Here is a 26,709-nt window from a genome sequence, read left to right on the forward strand (position 1 = left end):
TTTTTCTGGTTTGAAGAGATCACCTTTCCCTGAATATTAAACACAAATGAAGGTGAAATGAAAATACAGAACCATATTTTCCAAAAAACGAAATGAACGGGCCAACAGTAAAATGCACAAGGAACCACAATTGACCAGAAGTTAAAAAAAAAAAAAAAAAAAGGTCAACTGTGGGTCATAAAGAAGTTATTAACTTTTAAAAATACATGTATTTACTCATAGAATACTCTGACCTAAAAGAGGCAGACACTGATTTTTTTTTTTATAGCCAGTGATAAAAACCCAAATGGAATCGTAGAACCCCCTGCTGTGATCACTAGATGAAATGGAAGAAGTGATGCGTTAGAACAGATCCTGAGCCCCCAGCTGCTAATATTGCTGAAAAAGTGCTCCAAAGACAAACGTATGCTTGTTATTAAATCACGCAAACCCCATGGCTTCCCCGTTCACCTAGAGCCAGTCCTTTGAAAGGCACGGTTTACAGTGTCTGCACACGTTGTGGACTTCTGCATATTGAGCTTAGGTACAGGTCATGATTTGTCAATCACATACTTAGGTAAGGGCTCCCCACTGGCCTCATTTCTAGCTGTTCAGTGGCATGAGGGCCAGCAGATTATCAATGTGGTTGCCCACAAGTTCTTTTTATTCTTTCCTTGTTGCACATCCTGTCTCCATTATAGTTGAGCTGAACAATTAACTACCATGTAGTTCGGAAGACGGGGTGCTTCAGTAGCTCTCTTGAGGGAGGTCTGTCCTGAGGTTGAAGTTCTAAACAACGCAGAGCCACATCACGAAGACCAGGAGACAGATGTGACGGGATGGATGGTGCAGTGGTGGCACTAGCAATCTGCAGGAGACAAAACCAGAGCACTGAACTTTCTCATGGCCTCTATCAGATCTTCATTCTTAGTAACAAACAAACAGCACTTCTGCTGGCTTAGATCTTTCTGCCTCTACCTCCAGAGTACAGTATCTGTCGTGTACCACCATGCCCAGATAAGAGCTGGTTATTCTATAAAAAGGTAAAGGATAAATCTAAATTACAATAAAACTTCCCCTTCCCCTCACCTTAGCAACTCTATGAATGATTACTGAAAAATGCAAATTGATGGGAGGAAAAAAAGTTTGTGATCTTGGAACACTGAGAGGATGCATACACATTCTCGATCCCGTCTATCTACAGACACTGGATGCATAAATGTCTTACGGTAATAAGACAAAACCAAACAATAATGACATCCCTTTCCACCTGCCTAAGAGTGGCACTCACTCAATGCTCGTAGTTTTCCTTCAAGGAGGTGGGGTGGGAGGAACCCCACACATTACTGTGCAATAGTTCAGTTAACTCATGTTTTAAGTATTCTATCCACAGTGCATGTCCTGAGTTTGACAACATGGAATAAATTCCTTACAAGGAGCACAGATGAGTCAAAAGAAGTGCACTTAAAATTTGGGGAGTAGAGGCATGTGTGGTGGGCACACCTTTAATCCCAGCCTTAGGGCCAGCCGGGACTAGATAGAGACTCTGCCTCCCCTAGCTAAAACAGAGCAAAACAAAAAAAAATTGAGGGGGCAGACTAGGGAGCTGGATGCATTTGCATCCCAAGAGTTTGCATCCCAAGAACCCATGGAAAAAACCAGATATGAGGGTGCTTGTTTGTAAGCCTAGCGACCCCTACAGTGCGATTAGAGGCAGGAGGATCCACTCCAGAAAGTCATAGGCCAGAAATCCTAGAATATGCAGTGGCCAACCAAAGAACCCTGCCTCAAACAAGATGCAGCGTGAGCACCGACCCTTAGGCTGAGCTCTCATTGCCAGACGTCATGGCAGGTGTACACCCTAACACATAAACACCTACATATATAATTCATGTACAAAAATAAGTATCTTTTAAAAACTGGTAAAGGCCTCTGCAAGCACCATAAATGCATGTGGTGTACAGACATATTCACAGGCAAAACACCCAAACGCTTAACATAAAACAGACAGACAGACAATGATTGGTAGGGACAAACTGAGAATTTAACTTCTCCCAATCTCAGTTTAAAAAAAAATCATTTCATAATTACCTTAAATATCAAAGCAAGATGATTGGAGTGTTTTTCTGCATTCCAGGGTGGTTTTGCACAAGCCATTTCTATAATAGCACAACCAACACTCCACACATCACAGCTCCTACCATACTGCTGACCTCTTAGTACCTAAAACAAAGTAGTCAATTTGGAAATAAGACTTACTTAAAAAAAGAGATCTTTTTTTTTTCCATGTATGAATTCAGAGCAAACAGTGTTGCAAACAATTACATGAACTACTTGAAATGTCATTAACAAGCTTAATGTCCATGTGGCACAAAGATAAACATCACAGGATTCCAAAGCAGCCCCTCCCCACTTCAACAACGGGGCAAGGGAACAAGTCATCACTATATTGTACACTGAGCATGAAGAGCTATGAGCTCAGGAGAGACCACATTCACAAGCATGCACTGTGTTAAGACACTGACAGACAAGGCTTCTCCATGGTTTGCCTCCCTTCAGGAAGGAAAGCTAAACTTTTGTGTGTTTCTACCACATGCAGTTTTGCTTTGCTGTAAAACTGTTACAAACCTAACCCCACAATTTTGTGTTAAATTTGCTTTGTGTAAAGTTCACGTTAACTGTGTTGAAGTAACCTTTAGGCAAATCTATAGAAACTTATCTTTTATAAGCTTGTTAAGACAAAAATGGGCAGGCTGAGAGGAAGGGTCTAAATTGCAGAGTAGCTAAAACCAACTTCTAGGGTCATGGACTTGCAATTACTAAGTGCATTCTGGATCTTACTGTGAAACAACCTGGCACAACGCTGTTATAGTACTGTTCTTCATTACACACAAAGCCATGTCTCACCTCAGGTGCCATAAATGCAATTGTCCCCAGTAACTGTCCCTGAAACTCTCCTGCACCGGTTCCTTTTGATGCCAACCTGGCGGCAGCTCCAAAATCTGCAATTCTCAGCCTCTGACCTGTGCTGTCAATGAGCAGATTGGCACCTGTCAACAGAGCAGCAAATGACCTGGTATGTTAAAATCAAGTAAGGACATGTTGCGAGACTCAGGAAGTTTCAGTACCGAGCTGAAGGCACACTAGTGCTCCCCAGGGTAGATGTAACCTGAAGCCTCAGTGGGAACATTCTGAAGGTCAAAGTCGTAGGGCTCATGGAGCTAAAGGAACAAACTCAAAGACTCTTTAAAGTAAGGACTCAGAGCCCTTAGGATGCTGATTTCAGCAAAATCTATCCTGAATTCAAACTTTGGTACAGTTTCCATTTTAAGACCAAGTCTAGTTGACACATACTAACGTAGGCCAATTCAAAGTATATGCTTATTTCATATTGACAGTTTAACGGAAGTTAGCATTTTAGCAGCGCTTCAATACACTGTCAAACAATAAAGAAAACTTGAGTTACCTTTAATATATACAATCTAAACTGCAAGATCTCACCTGACTGACTTACTTTCCCACTGTCCCTCCATCCCTCCCTCCCCTCTCTCCAGGGTTTCCCTGTGTAACCTCACTGGTTGTCTGGGAACTTGCTCTGTAGATCAGGCTAGCCTCAAACTCATAGAGATTGGCTTGTCTTTGTCTTTCAAAGGTTCTGGTATCAAAAGGGCCACCAGCACCCAGCTGTCATTTTCTTAAGTTTATGATACCAACTATCGCAGTCAAACCAAGAGCAGGGGTTCCCTGAGAATACATCGTAATATCGAGATGGGGATCAGAACCCTCAGCTCTACACTTCCCGTCAAGTCACACCCTTTCCTGTGCTGAACACACTGTTCTATATAATGGAAAGGCAGGCTCAAGACTTTGTTTTTTTTGAGACAGGATTTCTGTGTGTAACAATTCTGGCTGTCCTAGAACTTGTTCTGTAGACCAGGATTGTCTTGAACTCAAGAGGTCCCCCTGCCTCTGACTCCCAAGTGCTGGGATTAAAGGAATATGCCACCACTGCCTGGTGGACTGAAGACTCTTAAGGGTCCTTTTAATTCCAGTATTTATAGGGTTATTTGATGTCAAACTTTAAAACTAGTGTTAGAAACCATCAAAGGTCAAGGTTAAAATTACATTTGCTTTCTTGTTGTCAATAGAAAATATTAGGATTCTTACCTTTGACATCTCTGTGAATGATCTGGTTTTCATGGAGATAGGAAAGACCACGGAGTAACTGCTCAGTATAGTTAATGACTACTGACTCCTTGAAAGCTCCGTATTTACTCAAGAGGTGAGCCACAGACCCGCCTGAAGGAAGGACAAGCAGAAGTGTTGTGAGGCTGGCCAGAGCCATACCTGTCAGTCATTATACTTGTTTATTAGACTCTCGCTCCTGAAGCTTACACTATGTGAGCTCACATGAAATGTGAGATTCACAGTGCATTACAAGTAAAACTGATTTCCTGTATTACCTCAAAACTGCAAACGAGGGAACATTTTTTACAGAACCCCCATGAAATCAGCTCACAACAGGGTCAAAATGTCAGAAGGCACTGAAAGTTCTCCATTTTAGACTAACTGTTTTGGCAAGGTCGATTCTACTCCTTCCTTTTTTCAATCATATAAACCATTACAGGATCAAGTAAACAACACTGATATGTTATTTAGTAGAAGGTGAAGAGCAGGGAAGGCAGCCAGGCATCAGAAACTGAGCCCCAGTTCTGATGGGACAAGGCAGAACTCAACGAGCCTGACTTAAATACTGTGAGAGCCAAGCTCTCTGTTCTGTCTGTCCCTATAAAAACCAACATGGAAGGGACTGGAGAAGTGGGTGCCACTAGGAAGACAGCTCGGTAGGTAGTGTGCCTGCCATGCGTGCGTAGAGACCCAAGTTCAATCCCCAGAAGCCTCAGTACGGCCCAATCAGCTTAGCCTGACTGATGAGCTCCAGGTGCAGAGAGACCCCGCCTCAAAACAGAAAGGGAGAAAGTGGCTGAGGGAGCACACCACTCTGAAACTCAGACAGCAGCACACACACGTGCGCACAGGCGCACACATCTACACGAGTAAGCACAAACAAACAGGAACCAGAATGCTCTAAGTCACACAAGAACGTAGATAACTGTCTGAATAACCTAGCTGCCATGTCCTGAGTCACTGTTACATACTATAGAAGTAAATTCAGTCTGTGTCCCAGAGGGTGAGGTTTATCTGCAGTTTTATCTGCAGTAAGGGTTTCAGACTACATATTAGTTTACTTAGTTTGCTTAGCTACTTGGATGTTTGAGACAGACTCTCACTGATTACAGCATGGGCTGGGCTTCTGCCTCAGATCTTGTGGGCTCTGACTGCAGCCACATGCCCTGCTCAGTAACTTTATTTTTCTATTGTTGGAAACATTTCCTAAATCTATACAACTAGTGATGACTAGCCAGAAAAATATGGAATTTATACAATCCAGGTTTGAAAACCGAACACAAAATCATTCTTAAGAAAGGTTGCTGGTAGGGCAGGAGAGATGGCTCAGAGGTTAAGAGCATTGACCTCTCCTCCCAGAGGTCCTGAGTTCAATTCCCAGCTCACAACCACCTAAAATGAGACATGATGCTCTCTTCTGATGTGCAGACAGAACACTGGATACACAATAAATTAAAAACAAAAAACAACAACAACAAAAAAAAAAAAAAAAAAAAAAAAAAAAAAAAAGGTTGTTGGATTGGGGAATATAACCCAGTGGTAAAGTACTTGCCTAGCATGAACAAGGCTCTGGCCTCAAGTCCAAGTCCAACAAAACAAAACATCCAGATGGAAGAATTTTAATGCCTACTGTATTTAAAATGGACACGAAATATTGTTTGTGTGTACCTGCATATTAGCAATGATTTGTTTTTAGAAATCCACAGGTCTTTATCTCTAAACGAAGTATTTGATAAATTGCCCTTAGGTGGAAGAAGAAGCTGAGTCGTGTACTCATTCATGCTTTACGCTGTGAACATACCTGCCATCCACTCAATGAAGAGGTTGTAATTGGTCTTCTCACACGTGGCGCCCAGCATCCGGATGATGTTAGGGTGGTTCAGGTGGCTCATCATTCTTATCTCTTCCCTTAATGCTTCTACCACTTCTTCCTGCTCGGAAGATGTGTTTCTGACGTAAGTCACCTGTGTTAACAAACACGTTAACAAGAGTTTGAGTTTGGATGTTCTTTGTTTTCAAAACAACCTGATCTGAAATAGACAAATCCAAAGTGTCTTAGACACTGACAGCAAATGGCATTTGCCCTTAAGGATGCAGTATGCGTTACATAAAACCAACAAATCAACAGGGAAACACAAGTCAGGTGATTTTAGACACTAAGAATGCAGCTTGATAAACTGTAGACAAGTCAGAGAAATGACAAAAGGGTAGGGTGCTGTAGCCAAGTTTGCAACTGTATAAAAACAGTAGAAATGAGCGAAGCCGGCTCCAGAGGAACAAGCGATAGGACTTGAGATGAAAAGCCATTGTGTTTGCATGTGTGTACGCTCATTATATGTGTTATGTATGCATGCTCATTGCATGCATTCCCGAGAAGCCACGGACTGGCACAGGTGGGAAGGGGAGGAGACAGTTTCTCTGACCATCCTGACACCGTGTCTTACAGTGCCCAGCTTCCACTTTTAGTAGCAGGGTTCGTGTTTGGGCTACTTGGGGCAACATCTACTTTGAGTCTGAAGCTTTTCAGTCCTGTAATCCAAAGGCTAGGGAAGTGGAGGCAAGATGGTTCCAAGCTTGAGGCCAGTCTGGGCTACACGTGGGCCCTGTCTCCGAAACCAAACCCAACACAACTCTGACACTAAAGCATGAAGACACCGGCAACCCATCCCGTGCCCTTCTAGCTGCACATGCTTCATTTCACAATCAGTTTCCCTCGATGCTCCCGATACCAACCTGTTTAACAGCCATTAACGTCCCAGTGCCTACATCCTGTGCTTGGTAACAAGAAGAAAACGCTCCAAGGCCTATCTGCTGGCCTTTCAGCCATTCGGTGTCTTCTCTGTAAGGCTGCTTCGCTTTGGTATGTCCTGGCAGAGTCTCTGGGGTCTGCATGTTAAATAAAAGCAACTGTTGTACCGTTAAAAGAGCAAAGTCATCTAAAATGTGTCTGAGAAAATGATACTGTAAATCCAAACCACCTATGAATCTGACCTCTGAATGGACAATGTTAACAACAGTATCAACTGTATAAGTGATAATCATTTCCCAATCAGCCAGAAGATCTCTGAAATAGGCAGAGTGCTGCTATTGCAATGACTCAGAATTATTATTTCATACTTAATTATACACAGGAAACCCACACAGTCATCTCAAAAGCATCATTTCTCCCAGGTATCAACACAGAAATGGTAAGACGGTGAAGACTATACTCACATCCTGCTGGATGATGATAATATCTTCTCCATTTTCCACCTGCAGCTGAGGAACTATGGGGAGGGCATCTTGAGATGCTGACATTGCCATGGCAATTGCTAAAGCTTCTTCTTCTTCAGCTTCCATCTTTTCTTTGCACTTCTGATTATGATTGACATCATCTTTGTATGTATCATCATTCTCTGCCTTTTCAGGAGAGAGGACAGCAACTTCAGACTTGAAAGTAACCGTTGTGTCACTTGAAGGCATGGATGCTTCAAGAAGGTCCTCGATACTGGAGTTGAGCTCGGTGTTGACATCCAATCTGCACTTGTCCTCCACTGGGGTGAATACCGTCTCGTCACTGGGTATAACGGCATTACCACTATTGCTGCTACTGCCAAAGCTGTCATCGCATCTGGAAGCGCTGCTCAGATCAAGGGTCATGCTGTTTTTTGAGGCATCCCCCAGTTTGCTTGTACTGCCAGGGACGGGCCGAGATGGCTTTGGGCTGTGTAGGTTACTGGAGGGTGGGGGTCTTGACTGAGTGAAGACTGGGGAGAGTTTGTCTGAGGCTCTGTTTTCAGAGCAATTCCTCTGGAACTGTAGAGAAAACTTGCGCTGTGTTTGAGGAGATGTGGAAGGTATTTTGCAGGGAACAAACGCCTGAGGTCTGTGCTTAGAAACATCTGTTACAGAGCCAGCTGGGACAGATGGGGCAGATGAGCAAGGGGTTGACACTGTTGGAAACATCTGGGAACGAGACAAAGGAGAGGAGTTCAAACCCTGACTGTGGGGTTTGCCTTTTGTTTGAACCACTGGCTGTGGCTGTTCTGTGGTTGCTGAACTGGGAAGTCCTATGGAAACGCCAGCCAGTCTGTCAGAAATGTCCTCTGAACTGGCACTCAGTCTCGAGGCACACAACCCTATTCCAGTCTTCTCTAAGTGGGCTGTGTGCTCAAGGGCGCTGTTCTCTGGGTAGCTGGTAGGGCCCAATGCCTGCAAGAAGCCGTCCTGTTGGCCATCCAAAGTGTCTTCCACACCCATCTGGATGACCTCAGCAATTTCTACCTCATCTGCAATCGCCAACAAACGCCGGCGCATCCGGGTGAAGTGAGTAGAACCGGATGTAGTCAGCATTGCTACCAGCTTAGAAAACACAGTGGGCACTGAAGTCACCATTCTCGCGGAACTCAAATAAATCCTTCGAGAGAGTTTGCCAACCATTGAGTGAGGGTTATCAATGGACTGCAAAGTGAAGGTCAACAGGGACAGCAGCTTCTTATACCTGAAAGGAAAACAAAGCAAAGCACCTTCAATTAGGAGACAAGTTCAAATTATTGAGAAAATACACACACTTTAAAAAATGCAACTTATAGCCTGCCTTGTACACCAAAACCATTTTGGTACCATTGGAAGACTGTAAAAGTAACTTAACTGGCAGGTTTCTATAATCAAGGACTAAGGCAGTGGTACAGCACTTGGGGGATATGTAAGCACGGGGGAGGAGGGGAACACTGATTTCCACAAGAAAAATTACCTGATTTCAACAGGCTCAGCTTGGGAGACGTCAGTACTGACGATATGAGGGTAAAATTCAGCAGGGAATTCCAACAGCAATCTGTCTATAAGACACAGGCGGCCTAGGAGTTCTTGCCAGCTATTTGCTTCAGCTTGGCTTCCAAGAATACAATTTAAGACATAATCTACACCGCCAACACCAATGGATCCTACAGAAGTAAAAACAAATGATGGAGGAACAGTGTTATAAAAATCTGAAACAGAACATGATCAGATGATGGGAAGGACCATAAAAATGCTCTGGGTTATATTAATCTAAGGACTTCTCTTAAATTAACTCCTATTTTAAAAACAGCTGAGTGAATCAAGTTACAAAATTACTTCAATATTTTATAACAGTCTTATGAGAAGTCTTATGTCAAGGAAGACAATAAATTGTGCTACATGAATTTTAAATTAGAAGTTATTACCAGCTTTAAGTATTTCTCTACCAACGGCCAACTCCCCTGCTTGGCCCTTGCACAGCTCCAGCAGTGTTGATATGGACAGCTGACTCGTGCGGCTACAAAGAAACAAAAGCAACCTCAATTCCGGGTGACTGGGTCAACAACTCACTGACGAGCAGCAAATAATGAAACCACTCTACAGTATTTGTTATGTTTTCAACTGTCCAAGCAACTACCTCGGATAAACAACCCAACCGCAGAGCTCCACAGAGTGGGCTACACGGCACTTGTCTTCCAGACCGTTCCTCACACTGGAAGACAAGGTATGTCCTGCACATTTACACACGCCCTGCGGAACTAACACATGACTTGGAAAGAGAAATCCCAGATGAGGGCACTGAACAGAGCAGCGGCAGGAGCAGGGCAGGGGAGATGGAGAGGGGAACTGCCAGAGTATCTGTGTGTGCAGCGATGGAATGAAAGCAAGCTTTTCTGTCCGCGGAAGAACAGTTAAGAACTCTCAAGTTACAGCAAAATTCCATTAATTAATAGGACAGGGGTCTTTTCTGATCCACAAGAGGCAGAGGCAGGAGTAATGCTATGTGTCACCCAGAGTAAGTTGACTCTTTGGTTCTATATGCCAGTTAGAGTCCTCATCAACTGGACTTTAATTGAGAATACAACAATCACAATACATGAGATGTGCAGTTCCACACAGTTTGCTGGCCTGGCTTTTACTTGCCATTGGGGTTTCTTTCCCTAGTCCTTACAAGCTCTGAGCCCTATGTTTTAATTTCAGATCTCACATTACGAAGTAATAATATCTGAAGAGTCACTAGCACATACATATCAACATTAAGTGTGAGGCATGGGGCAGGTATTTTAAAGCGAGGCCTTACCTATTGGCGTCTGCACACTTGACTAGGATGGTGTCTACAACTGGCCGGAGGAGTCGCTGAAGTTTGATTCTTTCTGCCAAACTGTGGCACGGTGTATATACCAGCATGGCTCTCAGTGTTTTCTGGGGAGAGGAAAAAAAAAAAAAAAAAAGGTCAGCTTAGCTACATTTAAAATGCATCATATGAGCAAATAATAAATACTAATAGAAATGGATAACCGCAGCGGTGCTAACCACAGCAGTGCTGAGTGGCTTAAGCTAGAGAGCGAATCAAGGTGTCTAACACCTGCTCCATGTCCAGACAACTGTGGTACTCCCAGTTCAACTAGCATAGTTAGTGCTCAGGCTGTGAAGGTTTCTGAGGTCACTGAACTCTGATCCCAACTTACTCATAGCCGCCCATGCTTCTCAAAAGGAACATTCTATAGACCCAACTATTAGGGTGAGTTAGGGAAAGATTGCAAGGGATAGCTTAGAGGCTAAAGTTTAGACAGACTTGGTAAGAAATCACACCAGTGAGATGGCTCAGTGCCCAATGGCACTTGTCACCAACCATGACAGACTTGGGTTTGAGCCCCTGAACCCATATGGAAGGAGCTAACGGTTACTGGGAGTGGCGCTCATTCCCACACACAGCTGTGACACACACCCTATCCCTCTCCACTGAATGTTTTTTCTTTCTTAAGAGCTACACTAAGGCAGGAAGGCATTCTTGGGGATGGGCTGTGAATTTGAGCTCCAGGGGCCATTTGGCAGTCCTGAAGACATGCTTCATCATGATAGAGCGGAAGGTTTGCTACAAGCATCTAGTGGTTACAAGTCTCAGTGCTAAACATCCTACAGTGACAGCACCTCAGGAGTTCCCTCCTCCAGGTAATTATCTGGCCACCCACAACAGGGCTGAGATTGAGGAACAGTGTTCCAAGGAGATGAGTCTCAGAATGGAAAGGTCAAATTCATCTATGAAGGCACCTTCTCATCACGCTATCCTACTCCCAAAAGACAAGCCGAAACAGTAAAAAGAGGCTGGGCCATGGCATGTGCGATGGTTTGCTCCAATTGTCAACATGACAGACTCTGGAGTCACCAGAGATGGGCCTCAGGGCCCATGTTGGGGACTGTCTTGATTTTGCTAACTGCTGTGGTTATCATGTTAACTGTGAGCAGGACTGGCTATGTGAGAAGATGTGAGCCATGTACCAGTGTGCTCACACCGCTCTCCCAGCCTCTAGACAGGGTGCCATGTGCCACCCCCCCCCCAGGAGTTCCTTCTCTGGCCATGACGGACTATAACCTGGAATTGTGAGCCACACAAACCCTCCCTGCTTAAGTTTCTTTTGTCAGGGTGTTTTACCACAGTTACAGGAAATAAACACATAACATGGGACCATTTTCTGAATTTTCTCACAGTATTCACTGAAGCCAGGAACAATTTTTGTAACAATTGTTAAAAATAAGTATCTGTTAATGCTTCGACACATCAAACCAACAAACAACAACAAAACTCAAAGGACATTTTCTAACCTCCTATTGCCTGGACTAGTCCTGGGCTCCCTGGATAGCTCCTGATCCTCTACATCCCCCTTTCAAGAGCTGGGTTTCTAGGCATGGCATCACCATACCAGGCCATCAAGAAGTTTTCATCTGGTCATACGTGATACATTTATTCAAGAAAATATATGGATAGCAAATCATTACTACTACATGAGATAAGTAAACAAGTGCATAAGAAATCATGAACAGATTAAAAATCAATAAAATTATATGAAGAGATAAAATGGCGTATTACAATTTCTTAGGATTATAGGATTAAAAAAACTGGATTTTCTGGTTAGTTTAGGTAAAGTAGATTTATTGTTTCTTAAAATTAATACCTACAAATGACCAAAGACAGGAAACTCATAAAGATACAGTAATGGAATAATGTACTTACTAAAGCAGCAACATACACTTTGTAGACAGGGTCGGCACAGACTATGGACAAGACGCTACAGCATGCCTCCACTACATCCCCTGAGATGCTGGTCTGGGAGGAGCCGCTGGTGGCTCCGGCACTCAAGCTGCCTCCACTGCCGCCTCCAGAACTGCTGGTGCTCTCCCCGTTTGCCAACAACAAGGCTCCACTGACATCATGTGAAAGCCGCCTGAGGGCCATCTCTCTTACATTCCAGTTTCTAGAAAATAAGCAGCCAACGAGTTCCATTCCAAATACCTGTATCGAACAAACACAATGTGATGAGAAATCAATGAACTTATGGTCTATTTCTGATGACTAAAGAAAAACCAGCCACTTCTCAACTCTTTACTGTATTTGATATTAAAGACTTTAATAATATGTGCACATTCTTGTGTGGGGCATGGGTGTGCATGTATACATGTGCACACTGTGGAGGCCGGGGTCAACCTCAGGAGCTGTCCACTTTGGCTCTATCTTTTTTTGAGACAGAGCCTTCTATTAGACTCACCGGTTAGGCTAGGCTAGCCCCATAGCTCCACCTGCCTCATCTTTCCAGAGCTGGGAGCTTTCTACAGGGTGCCGGAAAGCTCAGGGGCCCATGCAAACACTTGACTGAGCTATCTTCCCAGCTCCTTGACTGGGAGCCTTCCTTCTAAATGGAATTTAGAAATTTCTAGATATGTCTATTGAGGACTTTCTTTTTTCTTCTCTCCCTCTCTCTCCCTCTCCCTCCCCCTCCCTCCCTCCCTCCCTCCCTCCCTCCCTCTCTCTCTCTCTCTCTCTCTCTCTCTCTCTCTCTCTCTCTCTCTCGGAGACAGGATTCCTCTGTCTGCCTTGATGCTCTGGAACTTGCTTTGTAGACAAGGCTGGCCTTGAACTCATAGAGACAGACCTATCTGTCTGCCTCCTGAGTGCTGGGATTAAAGGTGCCACCACTGCCCAGCTGTACTCACTTTCTAGATTAGGTTAGCTGAGGTGGACAAACCCACCCTAAATGTGGCTAGTACCAGTTCACGGTACTGGGTACCCATCTTCCTCTGCTTCAGGCCTTTGGACACCTAATCTATAGTCAAGCCTCCCCCGACTAGCCATATGCCTTGAATTGTAAGTAGAAACAAATCCTTCACTCTATGTTACTTCTTGTCAGTCACTGGTCACAGCAACAAGACAAATGACTGACACACAGCATCACTCAATTGGAAACATTAGTTATTTCAACACACAGAACTATACTCAAGTCCTCAAGTTCCATTGGTGCTCATGCAAAATTACTGACACTGAATAGCTTCAAGTAAAACTGACTGTGAATTTCAACAACTAGACAGTTTAACTTTTATAGTCTGTTTTATGCTTAAAAACACTACAACCCAGAGACAAAAAAACTTTTTAAAAATTCCATAGAACTAAGAGAAGTAAGCTAGAGTATGATTTAAAAAAACAAATGAACAAAAAACAAATCAGGAACAACACAGGTGTGGAGGCTTCAAATCTGAGTATTTCTCTTAAGAGATGAAAGCCAAAGGAATATGCGTGACTTCTGGTTAAGCAGGTGTGACCAGAAGAGAGGTGAAGCTAAAGAGAAAAAAATGCTTTATTTAAATTTGCAAAGGACAATGATGTAGCAGAGTTAACATATGGGTTGTTTCGGCCCAGGCTCCAGAGCCTCCACAGCAGGAGAAAGGTGAACAGCACTGACATAATGGGCCAATTAACAAAAAGTTAACTGTCTGAGTAAGTGAAAATTTACTTAGATAACAATTTTGGGGGAAAACAAATCATGACTTATTTACATATGTTGTAAATAAACTCGAAGGAGAATAACCCAGAAAACACCACGAGCTTCCTTCCATGCCTCAGTTTCAATCCGCCTTACATGACGCCCTAAGGCCACAGCTGATGGCAGCCTAGTGAGAATTGCATCTAACAGCTCAGAACCAACTCAGTTCTCTGAGATCCTGAGACAGACAGACAGGGCCTTTGCAGAATATGGCCCACAAATCAGATGCAAGAGTAAGGCGTGTCTATAAGTTCTGGGAACTTGACCAGACTGGTGAGGAGCAGGGCGAGGGTTGGCTGTTAACAGGAAGAGTGGGTTCCAGCACTGTAGAAAAAGGCTCGAAAAGCGGAGGCGTTCATGAGTTAATGTCTCACCAATTTCACAGCACTCAGACCTACCAACTAGCAAATGCTGACCACCTGGCTTCACAGTACCTCATGAGCTCTACGGGGAGCAGCGGCTACAGAGCCTACATTAAAAATAATAGAATAAGCACTTAGCAACCAAGAAAATAACTTATAAATTGCCAACCAAAACCTGTGTCTACCAAAAATGAGGAACTGTTCTGAGGAGGTAAAGGCAACCAAAACACCGAACCCAAGAACATTCTGAACCCTTACTTGTCCTCTAGGCAAGGGCTGGTTATATACCAGTATTTAGTAAGGAGAAACTGGGTTTCAATGGCAGCCAATAGAATCACTTGCCAGGAATGGGGATTAAACATGGGAAATCGGCGTCCATTTTCCTGTGTGCACGGCCTTTTACATTTGTTAGTTTAGGAAGACACACAGCTAGGTGGGTGAAAATGACATCAAGTGTACACTGTGCAGCATACACACAGAAAGGAGTCAACACTGAGCTGGGCTCAAACCTTCAGCATGCTAGGAGTCACACTGGTGACGCGGTTTCCTGAGCGAGAAACCGAGGAGAAGGGACAAACACCAGGGACGAGTTAAAGGGAGACCTGCTCACCTGGACCCACGGCTCAGCCAGCTCTTTGTAAGCGGGAGGGATGTGCTGGGCTCCGTAGTGAGTAAGGTTAAAACTGCTGTCTTGGTTCCTTCTTTGCGATCCAGCCTGCTGTGTGGAGACGGGCTGTGGTACAGCTCGAAGGGAGGCAGCGGGATCCACGGGGCTTGGCAACTCGTGGCTAAAACAAAAGATCACAAAACCTTTTGGCAAAGTATTAACGGATAAAAGTCACACTATACTTTGTTTTGAGACACGGCTTCACTGTAGCTCAGGCTGGCCTTGAACTCCTCCTGATCTTCCTGCCTCAGCCTCCCAAGAGGTGTGTGCCACCACGAGAGGCTTGAGAATGTCATTTTAAGTTTTTGTTAAACAAACAAAGATCAGCAATGAAAAATTATTACCTGTAGAAGTCGTGGGATCTCCACTTAGACCTACAAAGGGGACATATTAAAGGTTCTCTATTTCTTCTACATTCTTCTGCCCCTGGAAAATACGCAGAAAAGACTATTATAGACATGTAAATCTTAACATTAAGTATTTCTAAATCTTGAGTGTTTATACCAGCTAGTGTGAGACTGCTATAGAAAAGCCCTCATACAATCTGACGCTGGCCAGTGTAGCGGAGTAAATATCCGGATGCCTCTCCTGTGCACACGCTGCTGGGCCACTCATGACAGCGTCACTTTGCTCACCGTCCCTCAAAGCATTCTGCCCCACCCCGTTCTGCCGCTAGTCGCCTAGATGCCCCTTTGGAAAGCCAGCCTCACAGCTTTGGGCTGGAAGTTCTTAAGTCTGCCGCCTTCCGTTCCCACCCGCATTACATATATGCACTCCTACATCTACACAGATCCTCAACACCAATTTGTTGAAAAATCTCCCAGGGTGCTCAAGCCGGACTTTGTTCTGCTCTCCCTAATCTCTCCACAAGCCACACTTCAATCAAGTAAGACATGGAGCTAGAACGCGGGCGGGCTGGGCACGGGGGCTGGGCACAGGGCAGGACCCGTGGGGCCACCTACAGATGGACATGCAGTGCTGATGCAGCTTGTTCCTGCAGCCGTCCTCACACACCGTCAGGCTCTCCTCATCCAGCATGCCCAACAAGCAGATGGGGCACATCTGCTCCTCTTCATCCTTTATGCTGCAAGGGAGGGAATCAAACACTGAGCGCCAAGTCTGTAACTCCTCTGGACTATGCGTCTACAACAGAGATCCCTGTCTGACAGCACCACCTGAGAACTGCGGGACAGTTGTATTGTTTATGATCTGATAAAGCTTGCCTGAAAATCAGAGTGCAAAGCTAGCCACGGTCACAGAGGCTGGGCAGTGGTGCTGCACACCTTTAATCCCAGCGCCAGGGAGGGGGAGACAGGAGTGATGTGGCTGGGCGGAGAGAGGAATATAGGCAGGAGGAGACGGGAAGGCATGGTAGTCTCAGTGGGTCTGAGGAGCAGTGCAGCAGGGGCAGTCTGAGGTTCGGTGCACCACCCCTTCTGTCGGAGCATTGGTAGGTGAGAACTCTAATGGCTGGTGGCTTTGCTTCTCTGAGCTTCAGGCAAGCTTTATTAAGTCATAAACAAAATATCACATTTCTCCTACTGATAACACAGTAACTTAGAAGCAGATCCAGAGAATGGGACTCACAGGTTATGGCATGAGTTAGGTTGTTCTTACTGTAAATGCAGGAACTACAATCCATATGTATATGTAAACCGCACAGGGCAATGGATTTCACTATGGCGTCTCCACACATATGTTATTATACTTGGTTCTAACTCATCCTTCTACCTTTCCCCCCCTCCAGCCAGTGCATTTGTCAAAATGTTAGTGGGCTGAGGTGACTGAGCATGTTTGCTAGTCTTTATGCATGTTATCTATACAGTGAGCTTCTAGGATCATCTCTGCACTCTTGAGTTGTATATTTTTAATTTGCTTTGTTTTTTTTATTTTGCTTTGTTTTTTTTTATTTTGAATATTTACTGCAAGCGTATACGTGTCTTGCCTGTATGTATGTATGTATATGTGCCACATGCATGTCTCGTGCCTATGGAAGCCAGAAGAAGGTGCCAGATCCCCTGGAATTGGAGTTATGAGTGGTTGTGAGCTATCATGAACATGCTGGGAACTGAACCTGGGTCCTCTGGAATAGCAGCTGGAACTCTCAACTATTGGGTTACCTCTCCAGCCCCATCTGTATTTTCCATTCTTTGGAAATACCAATTGAAATTTTTATAAAATTAGATCCCTAAATTAATATCCTTTGTATCGATTTTAGTTTTTCCGTATAAATATGTGATTAAATGGAACAAAGACAATGCATTACATATGGCAAATTTTGTGCCCACAGTGCTGATATTCCATTGCACCCGGGAACCTCAAATTCTGGACCATATTAGGAAAGTACTTTTGATCATCTCAGGAACTTCTGGTTTAAGCTTCATCTAGTTTGAACATTTATTCTCTTCAACAGAGGGCAGAAAGTAAGTTTGGTTTCAGAAGCTCAACATTTCTTTCTTTCTTCCTCCATTTATTTAGAAGACACAAAGGGAAACAGAAGAAACATGAGTTAGGAATCAAGATTCCCAAGTTCTGGTTATGCTATTAGCTCTCTGGCTTCATCCATTTGTAAGTAAGCCAGAAGATCTTTAGTTTCACAAATAACTTGAAACCCTAGGATTCCAGTGTCAGTCCACTGAATCCAAACTTTAAAAAGTTCAAGTATTTGTGTTTTCCACAGACGAGAAACAACTTTCCTCTTTACCCAGTGGCCACCCACTGCTTCCCTGTGCTCCGTTTCCTGAGGCGATGGCAACACTAAGACACCGGTGAGATGAAGATGACACTTGACAGCCAGCGCACCTCAAACCAGGGTGCCCAGGACTACAGATGCCCTTTCTCCTCCCGCAGGAACCGACCCATCTCATTTTAACACAGAGAGAGTGTCACAGGATAATGCCACACAGTCCGTAACAGTCTCCATGTGACACCAGAGACTGAGAAACGCCCATGTTCATTACCCAGGCTGCACGGTGTCCCGCAGAGCTCATCGTTACCATCTCTCCAGCAACTGGCAGTGCAGTTTGTGAAGCAATGTAGACTTTAAGTAGTAACCATGAGAAACGGCTCCTGCACCTCCCACTACGACTGACCAGTCTACTCAGGGAGAAGATGTTCATCTTCTCCCAGGGTAAAAGTTCTCTGAACACACACATCTATGAATGCAGTCCTGACATTACACAACATGAAAACCCTGTACGCGAAAGTGAATGTGGAAGGTCACTTGGTAATTCTTTATAGAAGAATTACAGATGCTTCCTTCTACCTCACACTGCCTTAGCTTCATCATCTGTGCAGCAGTAATAAAATCTACCTGACAGGGCGCCTGTGGGAATAAATACAACAGTGTTATCAGGTGCTTGGCTATGTCAATGTCTGATAATAGCAGCCACGCACTAATTTACACCGGCCACCTGCTTTCGCACATGAAGGGGCATTATGTTAACGTGTCATTTTCAACGAAGAGTGTGGAGAGTAAAAAGTCTTCGAGACCTGTAATAACCTTTAGCTTTGCATGAACATGAGAAGTCAACACTCAATAATAGCATTATTGCATAGCAATTAAGTAAGTAAAATAAAAAATTACTCCTAAAATTAAAACGCACCACTAGATGGATGCTTAGTTTTGTGCCACGTACTAACCTGTTTTCTGAACTAGATGTAGACGTGCTAGATGATGACAATGTATGAGAATTTGACATGCGTGAAACAAACTTCTGGATGGTGTTACGAGATGGAGCTTTGATCCTTGAGCTACGCCTACTGTGATATTTCTGGAACAAACTCTCAACCTAACATTGGAAAAACACAGTGTCAATGACATCGATGCCATAACTATGCACATGAAGATAAATTTTGCACAAAAACGATTTTAAGTGCTTCAAACATAAGAATGAAGTTTACTAAGGACAATGCTTTTTACAGTGGGACAGTGTTTACTTAAGTTTTTTTTTTTTTTTTACAGTTTAGAAACAAACAAACAAAAACCCAAGCCACTTATCACTCAATAAATCACCAAAGAACTTTAAAGGTGTATTACATTCACATGTCCAACATGGCCACTGTCTATCTGAATTCAGTGCTCTTGGAAAAACTTCACGACGTACCATACAAGTTTATTGCCAATTTATACTGGAGTTGTATATTAAAAAGTTACCTCAAAATTTTTTAAAGTTTTTCTCCATAACATCGGGTCAGAGGGTTCTAGTTGGAACACTCGGAGCATAACAAATAAGAGGTGAATACAAAATGTTCCACGCCCACAGCTGCAGTTCTGGTGGACAGGAAGAAAGCCCATGGGTTAGTAAATCAGGGAGTTCAATCAGAACATCTATGCCTATGCCACCTGGGCATTTCTAAGTCCACATTATTAAAACTTCTATGAATATTCATTATCCTCTCATACAGATATAGATGTTTCCGTGTATTAATCTCTTTTCAATGAACTTACTCAACACATTAAATTTATTTTGTTCAAGCTATTGTTATAGTAAAAACATCATACGTAGTCTAGATGCACTTCAAACTCACTTTATAAAAGTGAGAGCCAGGCACACACATGCCTGTAACTTCAGCACTTGCAGACAGTGAGATCACTGTGAATTCAGGGCTTGCCTTGGCTACAAAGTGAATCTGAAGCAAGCAGGATGTCACAGTGAGGCCCTGCTGCAGAATGAAAGCAAAGCTGGTGGCTCGCCCCTTTAATCCTAGCACCTGATAGGCAGGCGGATCTCTGAGTCTAAGGCCAGCCTGGTCTACAGAGTGAGTTCCAGGACAGCCAGGGCTGCACAGAGAACCTGTCTCAGACAAGCACATGCGTTCAAACACCAAACGGAGACTAGGAGAACTCTTTCTTCCCTGTCCGGGGTGAGGTGACATTTATATGCATATATATGCATGCACTCAGTTTCTAACCGCAGCGAAGACACAAAGTGATTTAACAGTACACAGATTTAAAATGGTGCCATATACTAATAACATAAAAAATAGTCTCAAACACTACCTGTGGCCCAATGAACACCCGGTACTTATTGTCTGGACTGTCTCCTCCAATCAGGAAGGAGTTGGGTCCTATCTGCTGCAGGAGGTACAGCCTGGCCCTCATTACTTTGTTCACACGGCGGTTTGTCTCCTCTGGGCTATACGGTGAGAAGCCATCTGGTGACGGGGCTCTTCGGGGCGGTGTGATCCTGCCGCTCTGAAACTTTACAACATTGTTTTTGATTAGGTGAATTTCTTACTCCATGATGAGAGAGCAATGTTCAAAACCAGGTCATACCAGAAAGTCATGCGGCAGATTATATTCCCAGAAAAAGAAAAATCTTCATGTACGAAGTATAATGAAGAGCAAAATGCTGTTATCTGACACATTTGTTTTAGGATAACTTCCAAAACCCTAGACATTCCTAAAGTGGTGGTAAATCTCTGCCCGAGAGACAACCGTACGGTCGTTTTACAAACTACTCCATACACTTGGCTCTTCTAAAATACCATGCAAACCAAACTTAAAGGCATTAACAGCAGGCATAGAGCTGTTTCTAGCAGTAAATGTAAACATGCAATCTCCTACTTAGCTCTGGAGAGCAGTCTCCAGGATGGGATTCCTGCTCCTTTAAAACTCCCTACTGGAGCTGACCAAAACCTTCTGTGGTCAGAGTCACAAACATCACATTCACCACGCTACTCATCTTCCCCACAACTTGGCCTTGCCATGGACACCTAGCAGGAATTATGATTGGTGGAGACACCTGGACTGAATAAATGGCAGCAAAACCATGGAGCATTCCAGAACCCTTTGGTGTGTAAAGTGTGCCGCTGCTGTGGCAAACAGTATAGCAGCTTCTGAAAATGTTAAACTTTCCACCCAGGAACCCCACCCCTAGGTATGAACTCCAGAGAAATTAGGACATATCCACACACAAACTTGCATGTGAATGCTCACACCAGCATTATTGGTAGGAGCCCAAAGTGAGACGGAGCCCATCTGATGAGTGGATAAACAAAGGGTGGCATATAGTAGCACAGAAGAATAGTCAACAATCGGAAACGGAGCACCGATGCATGCTGTGACAGGACCCAAGTCAGAGGTGCCTGCCATACAAGTCTGTCCATAAAAGGCAAACACAGATAAATAGGCCAACGATGGCCTAGGGCTAATGAAGAGATGGCTGCTCACAGAAACTGCAGATGAACAACAGTTTACTTGAGCAAGGAACGATCCCATGAATTAGGCAGCACTCAAACCCTGGAGTTTCAGAGGCTGATTTAGCAATCAGTGTCCAGCCTGCTGTTATAGGCCGAACACAAAAGCAGGGCGGAATGACTTCTGGACTGGCTACACCGAGCCTTTGCCATATTGGGGTGTGCACACCCTGGTTATGTAACACACAGTCTGTCTGTCTGTCTGTGACTGACTAAAGTTCAGTCCGATTTCCAAGTCTAGAATCAACTTCAGGCCAATGGTGTCTAGCTCGCCCTTGCTGTGTATAAAGGTGGGTGGTTTGGGGAGGGGACAGGAAGAAGCAACTCTGCTTACATATATTCACTGTCCTTTGCTTTGACGCCTCCAACTGTTTGAGCTTTGCAAATGAAGCAATGCGTTTGTGGAGAAGCAAGCACAGCACAGGCTGTGAGGAGCAGGGACAAGCTCCTGCTGCTGACTCTCTCTCAAATGTCACAGTACTGGTGGTAAGTGTCCTTCACCCACTCTTCAAACTTAGCAAGGGCTCCAACGTGCCCCGCCACCACGGTAGTGTCTACCGCCCACGTGCGCATCTGTGTTGTCGGATTTAACATAAAAAGCTGTATTTGGTCTGCTGTGACATGTGCTGACTAAAGTACACATATTTTAAAAAATCTGGCTACGAGAGGAAGATTTTAGAGCCTCCCCATGAAATTATACTGATTGTTTATGATACCCATCACACGGCCCCAAATATGAGCCCAAAGCTCAAAGAGCAGATTGTTTCTTTAGACTTATTTACTTTTATCTTATGTGTGCAAGTGTTTACCTACATGCATGCTTGTATGTTCGATGCCCACACAACCACACGAAGCATCAGATTCCCCAGCACTGGAGCTTCGTGCAGCTGTGAGCCAGCTTGTGGTGCCGCGGATGGAACTCGGTCCCCTGGAAGAGCACAAGTTCCCCTAACGCTGAGCCATCTCTCCAGCATCATGGAAGCAGTGTGACGCCAATACGAGGAACTGTGTCTGCTTTTTCGGGCTGGCATATTAAATCCCATGGCACACTTTACACCCTGAATGGGTCTTAAAAGTAATTTTGTTTCGACATATACTATTTCTTTGGAAAATATTAGTTTACCAAGTCACACAGAAATATTTAATTATATAATGTTAAAAATCATTTTATGTCATCAGTCTTAGAAGACTAAGTACCAAGAAATGGTTAAAGCATAGCAGAAATAGCTTCTAAAGTTTAACTTTTTGTGTTGGAATCTCAACCTCATCAGTGGTAAAAAGCACTTTATTTTTCTCTCCTTGGTGAAGCCATTTCATTTAGTTCACTTTATCGAGGGCGTCTACTACATACATGTCTAACATCCATACTTTATGACCATTCTTTCAATTAATAGTTTTGTTCCATGAAGACAAGTTGGCTGCTTCAGCTTGCAACTCCAACAACTGCGTGAGGCTTTTCCTTGAGATGGAGACCATATTTTAGTGTACGGCAGGAGTGCTTTATCCAAGTGTCCCATCATTTCACCACAGAGCATTAAATAGGGTTGAGATTCAAACAGTAACTTTCCTGACAAAGGCACTCTTAAAACCAAGTAACCCTTTCCGTTCATGGACTTCTCTAAGACAGGGTAAACATGGGGACAGGAGGAACGAACAGGGAAACCTCAATTCGAATCTGTAGTCCACTGTAGGCTGGGGTGAAAGCACCGGCCACTGCATCAATTACCAGCAAACTAAACAGAGAGACAAGGCATTGGTCTTAGTACAAAGCTAGCTTAGGCCTGACAGAGCCCAGAAAGCATTTCCCAAGTCCCTACCACACTTTGGAAACCATGCTCCGTTGCAGAGCTGGGCAACACTTTCTGTGTCGTGAGAAAACAAACAAACAAACAAACAAACCAGACATGAACAAACTGGGTTCAAATCTTAACTTACAGGCACGGGGGAGGCTCGTTTCCGTCTCACTCCTGGGGACTCTGGTTTCACCGAGCGCCCTGACGGGGAGCTGCCAGGGGAGGGGCTGCGGCGGCCTTTGGGGGCTGGGGAAGCAGAGCTGGCTTGGCTGTCTCCCTGAGGCTCAGCTGTCAAGTTGCTCATTTCAGATCCATCTCCTTTAATAGGGATTGGTTTTACCACCTGAATCAATAATAGTTCAATATTTTGATTACTTAAAAATATGCAAATATACACTTAAAAATATACACTTGACCATCACAGAGCGGGATATAAATCTGACTGATTATACAATAGTAATACAACTATACCAGATAATGGGTAACATTTTATTAGTATTACTTTATGTTACTAATGTTGGGAGACTATTTCTACTTACACAAATGTTATTACTTGTTTATACTAATTAAAGTTACTGTACAAACTTTTAGAAAAATTACTAGTTGCTATTTATTGTAATCTATAGCTCACTTAATATTCAGAATTAGCATGAATTAGGAGCTGAGTGCAGAAAAATTAGCACTTTAAGAAATGTTCAATGAAATTGAAGAACTTCTTTCTATTTGTTTTAGAAAAAAATGTAGGCCCTAAAAACAGCAATAATATGTATTAATTTAATAGTCAAGTATACTTTGATATTATGAAAATGTTATTTTACAGTAATTTTAGGGAAGGGCCAGAAGCATAGCTCAGTGGCACAGGGATTGCTCTGCATACATGGGGCCCTAGGTTCAAATCTCAGTAATAAGGGGAAAACCCCGTTTCCCCCCCCCCAAAAAAAAACAAAAACCAAACCAAAACAAAACAAAAGATTATGGGGTTGGAAATGGCCAGGAATGCTTCAGGCTTAAAGACCAATTTCTTAAATTGGAAACGTGCAATTTACACAACGTGCTGCAGCTACTGCCATGTTTAAATATAGGCCTCTCAGGCCGAATCCTCAACATAGTTGAAGCCTACTCCCCTGGCTTCCCGTCCCCTCCTGTGGACAGGCCGGTTTCACACGAGGGAAACTCGTCCACCCTACCTTCTGGCTAGTCCTTCTGTTCCTAACCCTCAGTGATTACAGCCTACATCCTTTAAAACATCTTGCAGTGAAGAAAGTTTTATTTGAATTATGGGGGCTGTGTGAACGTGGCACAGGTGCCTGAGGGTGGCAGAGGCCGTGACCTCCCTGGGGCTGGAGTTACAGGCGGTTGGTTAGGGGCCTCCCGATGTAGCTGCTGGGAGACTCAGTTCCTTCAAAAGAGCAGCTCTTAACGGCTGAGCCGTCTCCCCACCCTGCAATCTTCTAAAGAGCTGCATGGACCTGTTTGTACGTATGCGTGTGTGCGGGCTTGTACGTGCATGCACGTGCCACAGTACCCATGTAGAGGTCAGAGAATGACCTGTGTCATTGAGTGCTCTCCTTCCGCTGTGTGGGTCCTGAGTGCAACCACGGGCGTCTGACCTGGAGTAAGCCCGCCCCTTATTCCGTCTACACCTCTCATCACAGCTCGTTCTGTTTTCTTCTGCTCACTCCACACATCTGGCACCTACTCATTAAGTGCTTTGCGTTATTTTACACATCACTTAACTTATTGTGTATAAGCCTTGATTTCCCATCTGGAGATACTTATTTTTTATTTGCTGTTTTGAGAAGGTTTGAAGGCAATTTAATAAAAAAAAATGAAAATAAACAAAATCAGACCTCCCAAGTAGACAGTAAACTTGTTAAGAATAATTTGAAATCTGTGAGCAATAAAATTCAGGATGGGCAATTATGCTCAAGGATCACATGTTATGTTTCTTATCGTATACATCTCTTCTTTCTTCCCTACTGCCCTACATACACAGGAAGGTTATTAAGTATCTGCTGTAAAGTAGACAGTGAGAAAAATTTTGTTTAAACGTTGGCGTTGATATAGGATACCGCAGAACAACTCCAGCTCCAGGAGCTTGGGGAGGAGAAGGCTCTAGCTTTCAGTGCTCAGGAGTGCTTTACAAACTGAGTAGAAATAGTCCCTCTTTTTATAATTTATTCATTTTTTATGTTCACTGGTGTTTTGCCTGCACATATGTCTGTAAGGGCATCAGATTCCCTCCACAGGAGTTACAGACAGCTGTGAGCTGCCATGTGGGTGCTGGGAATTGAACCTCTGGAAGAACAGGCAGTGCTCTTAACCACGGAGCTATCTTTCTAGCCTGAAACATGTCCCTCCTAACTGCCACCTCTACAGACTGTTCCAGTAAAACATTGTAAGCTAAGTCTATGATTTCTCCATCTTCTGTGATGGAGAAAAAGGTGAAGGATCCCATCAGAAACCTCAAGTGCAGGAAAGATGCAGATGCTTAGCTGGGCACAAAGGTAGAAAAAAAAGTGGGTTTTTCCTGTGGCATTTGCACAACAGACAGCAGCACAAGGGAGGAATCCAAAGGCTCGGGCTACTGAGAAACTGACATACAGGCATCAGCTACAAGGCCTCCAGCAGCGCCCGGACAGCGGTGCCTGCCCCGGCTAAAGGCAGCCCTACTCACACACTCTCAAGCTCCCGCAGGTGGCTAATGTGACTGACAACTGAACCAACTTTGGTGGGGTCAGAGAGACCTTCAGTGGCTCAGAAGCACTGGCTGTGGCTATTCCAGAGGACCTGGGTTGTGAATCCACATCGTGGCTCAGTCCCAGGGGATCCAAGGCCTTCTTCCAGCCTCTGTGGGTACCAGGTATGTACATGATACAAGGATACATGCAGGCAAGACACCAGTATGTATAAAATGAAATTTAAAAGTTTAGATTTTTACTTTCGTGTTTAATTAGTTCAAACTTCAGTAGGCCTGTGGGACGAAGATGAAAGCTAGTAGAAGATTATGTGGCTGGGTTTAATCGGGTCCTAGCGGGAGTGTAATGAATCTTATCACTGCTATCTCTACTTCAAAAGAAAAACTATACACAAAATCCAATCAACAGACTGGCAGCAGGCACTTCCTCCTGTGGATGAATGCAGAAGAAGGCATTTCACAACATCATCCTCAACCGTCCCAGCGGGAAAATCCCGGCAGGTACAGTAACCTTGTCTTCCTTAACCTAGTTACTGTTTTGACAAACTCCATAAATTCTATCTTTAACCCCTGGGGCTACTTAATCTATTTGTTTTCTGTTTCCCTAAAAGATTCCGAGGCCTTATCAGAGCTAAAGGATTGCAAATAAATTAGAGTTTTCATTCAGCAAGCACATTCTAAAACTACTGAGGGTGCAGACAGACATTAGAGGGCAGTATTGCTTTAAGCACTCCATCAGACATGTTCCCAGGGCAGTTCCAATTGCTTAGTGAGTTCAGTAAATGGGAGGTGGCTTGTGGGTCCCTCACTTCCTCTATGCTCCCCCCCCGGCCCCCCCAGTGGCGCCCACCCCATGGCGCTCACCACAGGGCCTCTCCTGTTTCTCCTCTCCAGCCACTCATGCTTCCAGGCCGGCATACAGGTGGCCTTCAGTTTCTCCCTGATCACCCGCTCCTCTGGGCGGTCGTCCATCCTGTGCAGTCCTTTGAGGGTTTCTTTGTTCTCCATCTCTCGGCTAAAATCGAGGGAG

The 26,709-nt window shown here is 44.1% G+C and overlaps 1 protein-coding gene across 1 annotated transcript; it reads right to left on the bottom strand.

The window, feature by feature from the left end:
• On the bottom strand, positions 1-26,709 carry Map3k1 (mitogen-activated protein kinase kinase kinase 1). Its single transcript, XM_051183053.1, has 19 exons — positions 26,544-26,709; positions 23,124-23,324; positions 19,990-20,190; positions 19,144-19,260; positions 18,630-18,778; positions 15,950-16,071; positions 15,332-15,413; positions 14,931-15,108; positions 12,158-12,436; positions 10,226-10,347; positions 9,351-9,442; positions 8,900-9,089; positions 7,381-8,647; positions 6,901-7,053; positions 5,969-6,131; positions 4,147-4,278; positions 2,887-3,029; positions 2,071-2,202; positions 1-847 (listed from the first exon to the last, which is right to left on the bottom strand). Exons 1-19 carry the CDS (start codon positions 26,685-26,687, stop codon positions 698-700), a joined length of 4,017 nt encoding a protein of 1,338 aa, XP_051039010.1. The 5' UTR covers positions 26,688-26,709; the 3' UTR covers positions 1-697.

The sequence above is a fragment of the Phodopus roborovskii genome, unplaced genomic scaffold (assembly GCF_943737965.1).
Source record: "Phodopus roborovskii unplaced genomic scaffold, PHOROB, whole genome shotgun sequence".
In the NCBI taxonomy this organism is placed as follows: Eukaryota; Metazoa; Chordata; class Mammalia; order Rodentia; family Cricetidae; genus Phodopus; species Phodopus roborovskii.

Coding starts and splice junctions, on each gene's coding strand:
- Map3k1 (XM_051183053.1), bottom strand. CDS start 26,687: ATGGAGAACAAAGAAACCCTCAAAGGACTGCACAGGATGGACGACCGC. Junction 6,132..6,900: donor CGTTAATGGCTGTTAAACAG/GTTGGTATCGGG, acceptor TTGTTAACACAG/GTGACTTACGTCAGAAACAC. Junction 4,279..5,968: donor CTTCATTGAGTGGATGGCAG/GTATGTTCACAG, acceptor TCCTTCCTTCAG/GCGGGTCTGTGGCTCACCTC.